The 12052-nt window shown below is 36.4% G+C and overlaps 1 protein-coding gene across 1 annotated transcript; it reads left to right on the top strand.

Moving 5' to 3' along the window:
• Window positions 1-7942: 7942 nt before the first annotated feature.
• LOC132550684 (insulin-like growth factor-binding protein 5) lies at window positions 7943-10547 on the top strand. The gene is made up of 3 exons (XM_060214779.1): window positions 7943-8151; window positions 8539-8696; window positions 10528-10547. Exons 1-3 carry the CDS (start codon window positions 7943-7945, stop codon window positions 10545-10547), a joined length of 387 nt encoding a protein of 128 aa, XP_060070762.1.
• The last annotated feature ends 1505 nt before the right edge of the window (window positions 10548-12052 follow it).

Here is a 12052-nt window from a genome sequence, read left to right as displayed (position 1 = left end):
TTATGATACTTATTTAATGTATAGAAGTTTTATATCTTCATAATAACGATATATAAATGTTTTTCTGAAGTCCTTTAAATATATTTCAATGAACAATGGTTCCCATGATGAATTACTGCTGGACCACATGGTTCTCAAGGATGAAATACAACTATGTCACGTGGTTCTCGGTATGGAGTACTGTTGGATCACGTGGTTTTCAGGAGGAATTTCTGCTGGACCAAGTTGTTCTCAGGAAGAATCACCAAAGGACCACGTGATTCCCCGGATGAACTTCTGATTCCTGTATATATGTTTGTAATCACGATACAATAGCCTCGTAATCGATTTTTTTTCTGATTGTGATCCGTTACGTGTCACATATTTATCCGGATTACCAACAAGTGTAGGTTAACGATAATCTACCATAATCGTGTTAAGCATGACAGGCCCCGCCATTTTTACGCGCCAGTGTTAGCTGGGAACCCTGGGTAATAGGAATTATGAGGCGTAATCACTTATATTCTGTAGACTGGTTACATCTTTGACACAACGATATACAACTATGTTGAGATCACGTGACACCAAGATTAGTTTAGTTCTTCATTTCAATGTTTTTTATAAACCGTGGAAGAAAACGAATCACACATACAAGCAGTGTAGTATGACGTAAAGACACCTCATACATTTTTTAAAATTATATTGTTCACGATTCTTGACTTATTTTTTATCTTAGACTCGCACAGATATCGCTCGATATCTAAGACAGATGTACCGAGAGTTCTAAGAAAGCTTAGTTTCTGTGATCGTATACGAAATCTTAAGACAATTATAGTTTGTGTAATTAGTATACATTGTACGAGAGTGTTAGGAAGGTTTAGTTTCGGGTGTCTGTACGAGAGTGTTCGGACAATTTCTTTTTCAGTTATCCGTATACGAGAGTGTTCGGACAATTTCAGTTTCAGTAATCCGTATGTGAGAGTATTAAGATAATCTTAGTTTCAGTAATCCGTATACGAGAGTGTTAGGACAATTTTAGTTTCAGTAATCTGTATAGGAGGTTAGGACAATTTTAGTTTCAGTAATCTGTATAGGAGGTTAGGACAATTTTAGTTTCAGTAATCTGTATTGGAGGTTAGGATAATTTTATTTTCAGTAATCTGTATAGGAGGTTAGGACAATTTTAGTTTCAGTAATCTGTATAGGAGGTTAGGACAATTTTAGTTTCAGTAATCTGTATAGGAGGTTAGGACAATTTTATTTTCAGTAATCTGTATAGGAGGTTAGGACAATTTTAGTTTCAGTAATCTGTATAGGAGGTTAGGATAATTTTATTTTCAGTAATCTGTATAGGAGGTTAGGACAATTTTAGTTTCAGTAATCTGTATAGGAGGTTAGGACAATTTTAGTTTCAGTAATCTGTATAGGAGAGTGTTAATAAAAAAATATGTATATCAACTTTTATCAACGTTATAAAGTTTAAATGATATATATATATATAATTATACTAACTTGGTATAATGTATTGTAATGGTTCATCCAATGACCGCTGTCCACCTCTATATTGACACATCGGACGGATGAATCCTCTGAACTCTACAAGCCATTAGTTAAGGTTTTGTTCATATAAAGCCGCATCCCACACATGGAATGGTCATGTACGCCAGTATCCGGAAACTGTGACCTATTTGGTTCTACCAACTATAAACACACAACTGCCAAACTATATACTTTCAATACACAATGACAAAATTCTGGTATTTGTTGCTTTAAGTACATTAAACGCTGATTGTATATTGGCCTCCCGAGGCTCTGGTTGAGTCGCTGTGTTGTGATTAAGGTGTAGGTCGTAATCCTAATTATAAATACGAGCTAGTAATCCATACATCCGATTATACCTGTGAACTGTTTATCAAATAATACACTATAAAATGATTTTAAAATTGAAAGCAACCGTCATTCAAAATTATCAAAAGTATTGTGTTCACCAAGGAATGTTGAGTACAATGATCATTATGGATATTTTTCAGGTTCTGGATTAGAAAACTATTTTTAGCTAAATTCTTTCTGACCGTGACCTCAATCGAGTGCGGATCCTGCTCATAAATAGTTCTAGTTATGGAAAAACGGTTGAATATAGATCTTTTTTTTTATTTAATTTTTTTTTTGTAAAGTGATCGACTGTTTTTCCCGGACAAAGAAACTGATAACAAGGGATATAATAGGTATCCTCCTTGGCCTATTTTTACCTGTAGTTTTCAAAAATAAAATATAAAAGAAACTTCTTGATAACCAAGTGTTTGATACTTGACTTGAGAGCATATTAAATTTCACTTAAGAAATTAAAATACAAAAATAAAAGAAATCTGCAAAGTGGAATAAATTCTCGATTGAGAAAATGGGACCACTTTTACAATGTGCAATGAATCAAGTTCTCACCTTGGAATAGCCACCGCTAGTCAGATTTCAGTTGATTGATGTAACAGAAAATCGTCAATTTTTTTCTTATTTATAGAGGAAACGGGATCGATCCTTAATTAGTTAATTACATATAGCTGAACCCATGAGCTTTATTGTGGGTTCGACATCTTGTTGAGTGTTAACAGATGGGGACAAAAGAAAAGGGTTCATATCCGAGAGATTTTGGTGTAACGACCTGCCGGCCACGACTACACGCCCCCTCTACTTCCGGTGTTTAGCCGAAATTCCACGAAAAGTACGAATAAGTTTATCGCTAACGTCACTTCAAGTACATGAACGTATGCCTTCCAAAGAACCGTTCTTTTGTATAGCGTTGTAGGTAGGTAAATCAGACACACAATATCTATCTATGTTGAAATCAAAACTATTTAGGTGACAAAGGCATTCATAACAGTGAATAAACTGTTGATACATGTTCTGTAGGTTGTATACCGGTGACTGGCCTTGGGGAACTTTGCCACCTCACCTGAATCTCTATAACGCTAACTAATATCACATTGCATTGCCGACACTAATATTATTTCATTTAAATGTCATATTGTATTGATCAGTTTAAATCTACAGGTTATGTTACAGGTGTGACAATAAACACATTTAAAGGTATATGCCTGATCAGGATCATACAATAGGTATATTTCCCTAAACATCAATGAACATACTTACTTAATTAGTTATAAGAAAAATCATATTCAGATGACATTTATTGCCTTTTATCTATAGTGGAAAAGATGAAGATCACTGCCTGTAAAAGTGATTAAAGAATACACATATTACAAGATCTAGTATGTACATAGCTGGTTGAACACGATAGGAAGGTAGTTAATGTGTCCAGACTCTACTCACTATCGAATAACATACTTTGTTCGTCATACAGAGACCGTTCTAAATGGATTTCGTTCTGTCGATAGGATTACTACATATTTTTCAGCGTTTTTGGATATAATTGTTTCTAGAATCAAGTTTCAACAGACTTATCTTTGAAATGTATGTTTACCCATATTCAACAAATAGAAGTATTCCCCCAAACTACCACCCTCATGTGACCCGTTGTCCTCCTGTGACCCCGGCTGTTGGGGGGGTCATTTACCCCTTGCAATCAAAACAAAGTGATAGTCAATAGGAAAGACGACCAAGGGTGTACTGTCATGCCTACAAATATTTTCAACATAAGAATGGGGTTTAAAAAAAAGCAAAACCATCAGGAATACTGAAGAACACAGAAAATATCTAAAATAAAATTACACAGGGATACATACATATGTACAATAAATAATAAGATTTACACGGAAATTCCTTAAAACACAAGGAGAATGAAATCCGGTGTTCTAGCAGAGTCATCTTCTTCTTGGTCAACCAAAGTAAGTAATGTCACGTTCTCAAATGTTAACAAGTTGTACAACAACGGAACCAGCAGCCAAACTAACAATCATCATACATGTTCAGCTTCATATCGCACAAAAATAAAACATTTCTCAATGAGATCGTTTCCACAGGCCCTTGAATATCGAATCAAAATGTTTACACATACGATGTGTAAACACTATAGGTTGGTGACACAGGGAGGTTGCTATCAAAAAATGGAAGAAATCACATAGGGAAATTGAAACCACACCGCTTATAATACAGACTCCTGGAAAGCTGTCCATGATGGTTTCGTTGTAGGAAAAGATAAAAAGGAAGATGAGCGGCTGATTTAGAAGAGTCTGTCCTGTCCTTGATTTCCAACACTGGTGGGTTTTTTACGATGGAACTGGTCAATAGATTTCTTGTTATTTAGAGACAAGACGTCATCAGCATATCAGAAAGTGAAATATGACGACTGCTCCAGGTCTTTGTGACCCGTTTTGATAAAATTAGAATGTGGTTTTGGCCGTAAAACTTTCAAACAGTCTTCATAAATCTCCAACTCTTAAAAACCGGGGTCGTGATAAAATGCATAGTCAACAAAAACATTGGTTATTAAAAAGCAAGATGTCACAGTGAATGTTAAGCACGTGAAAGGGTCTTAGTCAGTGTTTGAGGGGAGATCTTTTATAAAATCACTTTCGTATGAAAACAAAACTAATCAGCGAAGAGAGGGACACTTTGCGTCGCTCGGGAACAAGAATTATAGATTTGAAAACCTCACTTAGAACATCAAACCCGTCTTAAAGGCTACCTTTATACAGAGGTCACTTGTCTATAACGGCTAACTTTATACAGAGGTTACCTGTCTATAGAGCCTACGTTTATACAAAGGTCACATGTCTATAAATGCTTCCTTTATACAGAGGTCACTTGTCTATAAAGGCTACCTTTACACAGAGGTCACCTATCTATAGAGCCTACCTTTATACAAAGGTCACATGTCTATAAAGGCTACCTTTATACGGAGGTCAACTGTCTATAAAGGCTACCTTTATACAGTGGTCACCTGTTCATAAAGGCTACCTTTATACACAGGTCATCTGTCTTTAACGTCTAACTTTATACAGGGGTCACCTGTCTATAACGTCTACCTTTATACAGAGGTCAACTGTCTATAAAGGCTACCTTTATACAGTGGTCACATGTTCATAAAAGCTACCTTTATACAGAGGTCACCTGTCTATAACGGCAACCTTTAAACAGAGGTCACCTGTCTATAACGGCTACCTTTGTACAGAGGTCACTTATCTATAACGGCTACCTTTATACAGAGGTCACTTGTCTATAAAGGCTACCTATATACAGAGGTCACCTGTCTATAAAGGCTACCTTTATACAGAGGTCACCTGTCTATAAAGGCTACCTATATACAGAGGTCACCTGTCTATAAAGGCTACCTATATACAGAGGTCACCTGTCTATAAAGGCTACCTTTATACAGAGGTCACTTGTCTTTAAAGGCTACCTTTATACAGAGGTCACCTGTCTATAAAGGCTACCTTTATACAAAGGTCACCTGTCTATAAAGGCTACCTATATACAAAGGTCACCTGTCTATAAAGGCTACCTTTATACAGAGGTCACCTGTCTGTAAAGGCTACCTATATACAGAGGTCACCTGTCTATAAAGGCTACCTTTATACAGAGGTCACCTGTCTATAAAGGCTACCTTTATACAAAGGTCACCTGTCTATAAAGGCTACCTATATACAAAGGTCACCTGTCTATAAAGGCTACCTATATACAAAGGTCACCTGTCTATAAAGGCTACCTATATACAAAGGTCACCTGTCTATAAAGGCTACCTATATACAAAGGTCACCTGTCTATAAAGGCTACCTATATACAAAGGTCACCTGTCTATAAAGGCTACCTTTATACAGAGGTCACTTGTCTATAAAGGCTTATTTTAGTTACCTATGTAGTGCCATTCATAGTAGGTAACATCATACTACATGTATTTGATATTCTGTATAGCACAGTAATCTATTTCAACATTAATGGGTTTTTTTTTATGAAATACTGACTGTGGTGATAAAAAAGAAAATGTGGACCTTAGTCATCTGTGTAGAGAATTTCCGTGTCGTATTGAACATCTCTACTGTTGAACAACTTTTTGAACATGTAACGTCACTAGTTTTACATGTACTAAATAATGAACAATTATTCTGACATGTTATTAGCAGTGCCATAATTTTGAATGTCCTAGGATATGTTTCAATTTTGGTTTTGACCACCTTTATCTATCTTCAGTGCTGACATATTTCTCCGTGACAAGTAAATGGGAACTACACTGATGTCTTTTACTGTCTAATTCAGTGGTACGGAATAAAGAATACCAGCCATGGTATTATACCCCAAGACTCTAGACTTTTAGATAAATCTAAAACAAAATAGCTGCCCATCGGACCTAGTTATTGTATGGTGTACGTATCCAGGCACTTCCTTTGTTGACATGTGGATGTGACCGTAAGAACGTAAGCCTAGGTTCTAAATGTGTTTCTATATTTAGTCTTGCTACTTGAAACATACTCGACACATTTCGATGACACACTAACACCGAACCTGTGTTTTATCATACCCGGGGAACTATGTGTCCTTACTGTATATGAGATATTTATGAAAAGTTTGATTTATTTTCTATTAGTGTAGGTGTGTTGACGTATTTGTAATGATCTCGAATTAACGAAGTTTGGCCTTTTGTTATCAGTAATCTACGTAGCCAGACTATGCATGCAATCACATGAAAGAAAAAGTTATATTCTTGAAGAATTATTTTTAATTATGCGGAAGACAAACAAGATAACTAAAACACGTGCATAACAAGTTAAAGTTATGCAAGCTATTTTACATCAAAATGTTAACGAAAATGAAGATCAATGCATTACCTTGATGACTAACCAAAATACAGATGATATATGCTGTATTTGTTGTGGTTTATAGAGTTTGAAACATATGTTATTTGGAAAACACTAAAACAATTGCCTAAATCGAAGAGAATAAAGACAAAGGGAACAAAATTGCGAAATAGCACGTTCAATAGCTCGGAATATAACAAAATGTGGTCATCAACCTGTCTTCTGTAAAACAACTAATGGAATACGAACGATAATATTTGTCGGTAAAACAATGTCAGTTCTCTCGGTAAGATCCTACACCTACTGACTGGTATAAAAAAACACTGATAAAACATTCCAGACTGTTCACAAGTCAAAACATCAGCTCGATAAGACAAGGTCCTACTGTAATCTCATTTAATTACCGTCACACTTTTTGACGTTAGATAACCCACGTTGTACTTTTTCATTTTTTATGTATATAGAACAATGTGGGTGGGTGGGGTTTACAGTGATGTTTTTTTTGTTATTTATCGATATTTAAGAGTATTGATTTCAAACATGTTGCTAAGGACGTCTGACGTACCATGAATATCGAGGTGCCGTCTTACTTCCCCGTGTGATATAAAGCTGGGCGCGTTTGGTGTTCCTTAATCTTATTTGAGAACTTGACATTACTTACTTGGATTGACTAAGGTATACATAGTGGATGTCTTCGATGAAACAGAAGACGCTTACTCTTCCGGAACACATGGAATTATTCTCCTTGTATATGGCCATGGGTAAACATTTGATTATTTCTTTTGTTGACATTTCTTAACTCTTTTTTTTATCGAATTTTGGAGTTTGATTGAAGATTCTGTTGATATTTCGGTATTTTCTTTGTTGTTTTACAGACATTGTGTTAAAAATGCACGTGGATTCATAGATATGTACTGTCACCGACAGAGTTACGAAGATTGTTTTGATGCGAAGTGCTGGGAGACCAGTCGTTAAGTCGGAGATACGAAAACCCAAATAGTCACGTCACACCCACACAGGCATTTGATAACCTTTGATAATATTCACGCGCCCTTGTCTCTTGACGTCATTTCCTTCGGGCACATACGTTATAAAACGCCACATACAGGCCGCATGACCACAAAACCGTCTGTCTTACATTTAGTCTCAGACTTAACAGTCCTTAAGAATTCAACATTTCTTTACGGATTCACGGAAGATACTGTGTTGTAGAAACGATGAAGACCGTTCTGCACGCATGCGTAGTGTTTGTGTTGGCGGTAGCGGTAGAGGTATTATGTGAAGAGCCGGTGCTACCCTGTTCTCCTTGTTACAATGTGACATGCGGTGATCCCCCGGAGAGTTGTGAACTGGACAAGATCCCGTGTGGTTGTTGTCCCACCTGCGTAAGACTGGAAGGTCAGCTGTGCGAGGCTTTTTCTCCCAGGTACAATAATCAATAAGTATTTATGATTCTTGGTCGAATAACATTGAATGTGTACATTCTTGATTCTTTATCAGGTTTTCTCTCTCCTTGTCTGGTCTCACCGTATTTTGGGAACATGGGTTTCACAAAGACATTCTGGGGACACCTGTTTTCTAAAGAAATATCAACGATATGGTAGTGGCATTAAATAAGTCTGTGTCAGTTTGATAAAATAGACAATCGCGGAAACATTTAATTAAAGTGTTTACTTAGCATTTCATTCAATATCAGTGGAAATAAAGGGACTCTAATTGTGGGGACATTTACACGTGCCCTCTGCTTGTAAGCTTATATTCTTGTTATATAAAATCATGCTATCTCTTAACTTAATGTGATGTAATGTTGAAGGTGTGGTTATGGTCTAAAATGCCTCACCCCTGGAGGATTCTATGACGGACGGCCGCCATGGTACATGCAATACTTAAGAGGAGTGTGTGTCAAAGGGCCTCAGACTCATCCTGATGCCATCATTAATACAGGAAACACGTCCGTTGTAAGGGCCGCAGGTAAAGTAAACCTTAACAGATCCACGTCTTGTGGTGTGGATAGCAAAGACAAACATTCTAAACTTCATTAGGTATTGTGTCGGTGCTTTTTTTTAAGCAAGCTAAACCGTATGATCAGGATGACCTTTACACGTCATGTTTTGCCCGTTGCCTTTCACCGTCCACCATCTGCTTGTGAATAATTTCCTCGTTTTTATCTTCTACAGTTTACACCACTGGGATTTTTCAAACTTGTCTGAAATAATCTTTAGATTATTTTGACCAAGTATTTTGTTTGTGTTTTTTTTTTTTTTTTTGTTTTTTTGTTCCGAAATCAAATATGGAAGCCATTTTGGTAAATACTGTTCATGCTGTATTTGAGTGGAAGATTTGCAGAGATGTTGAGGAAAAGGTGACGTTTGAATAGGATTATTTTTCCGCTCCGTGAATTGTATGACCGGTCAGCGGCCATTTTGTACCATTTGCCATTGCAGCCAAGGTTTTCACACTCGAAATGAAAGGTTTCACTATTCTATAATGATTTCTATGCTACATAATTACGTGCACTATATACACGCCGTATATCATTTTTCAGTGATTCACTTATATGTAGCAACTACCTTTTTAAATCGCCTCCTAATTTCAAACAGCTGCGCCCTACGGCATCACTCATTAGTCCTAGAAGGACAAATCAGCTGTATGATGAAGTTTAATTCATTTTAGGCTCTACTGTATCTCATTCTAAAATTGTATTGATAAGTCCTGTTGGCATGTGCATCTTTTATACAATATCGCATAGTAGTTTGCAAAAATAATAATAGTAATAATGGTAAAGCAAAAACACAAGGTACTGCACAAATGTTGACGTGCTTATGAAATGAATTGTAAGTGGATATATTGCCAAACATCTACAAAGCTAAGAAAAGAATAATTTGACTTCTTTTACGTGGGTAATTTGGAAGACGTGCTTAAAACGGCATCACCGGACACTGATTTTTCCGTTGTTGTTTTTATTGTTATAAAATAATTCTCAAGTGTATCACATTATGAACAATCAGAGTGATGGTTTTCGCTGAAAGATGCCCATAAATGTATTCTGTATATGTATCTTTCGCGTCATATATAACAACGCATGCGCATAACACACCACATCAGTGAAAAAGAATGGCTTCCTACACGAATCGGTCGCGGTTGAAAAAATGTTACAGGGTCACCCACAGCGTAGGATTGCTATAATGGAAAAAGAAATCCCGCTTCGGAAGCTTAGCATGGCAGATAGGAACTTATCAGACATAAAAGTAATCAGGACGGTGCGTGTATTTTGCTGGATTGACTGACGGAATGACCCAAAACTTTGCCTGTTGTTTTCAATATATGCATGGTTGTTGTTGGACAGTTTTACAATGGCTATCAATGTCACGTTTTTCATAATTCTGCTTCTAAATTTGAGCTATCAAACGTTCATAACAAAGGTAAATACCAAAACGCATTGTGTTTTTTTGGTACAGTGTCGCTACATTGTTTCTCCGCCATCACGGTATCAGGAGGACTTACATGGGCTCTGTTGCCCAATACCAAAGATTTTCATTCAATAAAATCTTTGCGAAAAGAAAAACACGTGTTCGTGTATACAAATGAAAAGCCTTGTTTTCAAAACTGTCAAGTGATGTTATCATCTCTAAATTTCAGACGCATTTCCAGAGTAAATTTAGTTGTCAAGCCGTACATTGGAAATTGACTATGAATATCGGGAAAGTAAAGAAACGTAAATTAAAGTGTATAAAACACGCGCAATGAATAAAACGAAGGTCTTACTGTGATTTCCTTTAAACTGTTATTGTTCTGATTTCAGACACAGATGACAATGTGTAACAGCCGAGAAGTTTCCGCCATACCTTTGATGTACTCATCTGACGTAACATGTTTATGGAGACTTTTTTCAAGCATGCGACACTTTTCTTATTCTATGATCAAAGCTTCACTCAAATGTATCACCACATCAGCTCTTAACGCTCTGTTTCGCACAAATAAATATTCCCATCCAAAACCTTATTGACCTTCTCGTTGTATTGTTACGAAGGTATAATGAAATTCCTCTCCCCTACATAAACAGGGTTTTCCTTTGTGCTTTCCACCACAGAAACACTGAAGAGACAACAGCAGATCTGCAGCTCTCATTGCCACTTTTGAGATAGTGCTATATTGCTTTCTCTTTGACTCTCGATGCCCCTCTTGGCACCCGTCCTCATATGACCCTATCATGATAACCTTGTTAATTTTGTGATCTCGTGTACATGAGTTGATATGATCATGACGTAACACAGATGTGATAACATTTAAAATGACATAATAAAAATGCTTTACATTTCGATGATGGTCAATCAATGATGCTTTGTGTGGTATGAATTAAATTTCCGAGTAATATGTGTCTATGTTACCAGGTCGTAAATGTAGATCCAAATTACGTCCTTTTAAGGCGTCGGTTGGGAAAAAAGCTCAACTTCTACAAAAAATTCAGTTCATGAATAGAATGAACCCCCTAGAATAAGACATTGGTGTGGAATGGGGTGGTGCTTCCGAAATGGTTTACGATGCCATGAAGTTAACTCGTAAACTGCATGTCAAGTATTTGTACTTGAAATTCTTCCAAAATTATCAGAAATATCAACATTGCAAAATTACTTCAACTATGGTTCTAGAGAACCTGGCTAAATAGATTTTGACATTTCTTCCGATCACTTTTTAATTTTTCTCAGACAGCCCCTAGGCTTCAACATTTAAACCCTTAACTGACGAATCCAAGAAGAACAAGACATGTCTCTACCACGTGTATATCTAAATCCATATTAAAAGGTGTTAATCATTTGTTATGTTAAGTATACGTTCATGGAAATACCATCTTAGTATTGAAGGTACTTATCTATGTAAAAAATCTATTTCTCCTTCTGAGTAAATCTTAGGGATGAATTTGCAACTGTGTAAAACGCCGACTACCGGACAAAAAGAACTAAGCTACAAGATGTATTTAAACTTCTATGAAAAGGTTTTGTGATTAATTCGTTACTCCATAAAACGTCGGCTGCTACAGAGTTAAGCTTCTTCAAAAATGTGAAGGAGAACATGAAAGACGGGTGGATATTGTTAGCGAAACAGGCTATTACAGAAGCTATCGGATAAACATGGATATCGATGTTAAATCATTAGTAACGTCTAAGAAGTGATAAAAGAAGAGATAGGATGGACGTTCAATTAATCAGTTATTGGTTGAAGTTACTACTACGACGGGATACACACACTCACTGTGAAGTCCGCTATGGAATCGAGAATAATTGTACATATTGAGAAACTGTTCATATCTATCGTGTAATATATACATG

Source organism: Ylistrum balloti, unplaced genomic scaffold (assembly GCF_031769215.1).
Source record: "Ylistrum balloti isolate Yb309-2 unplaced genomic scaffold, AGI_CSIRO_Ybal_v1 Utg369624, whole genome shotgun sequence".
In the NCBI taxonomy this organism is placed as follows: domain Eukaryota; kingdom Metazoa; phylum Mollusca; class Bivalvia; order Pectinida; family Pectinidae; genus Ylistrum; species Ylistrum balloti.
This window is presented reverse-complemented; position numbering and strand designations above follow the sequence as displayed.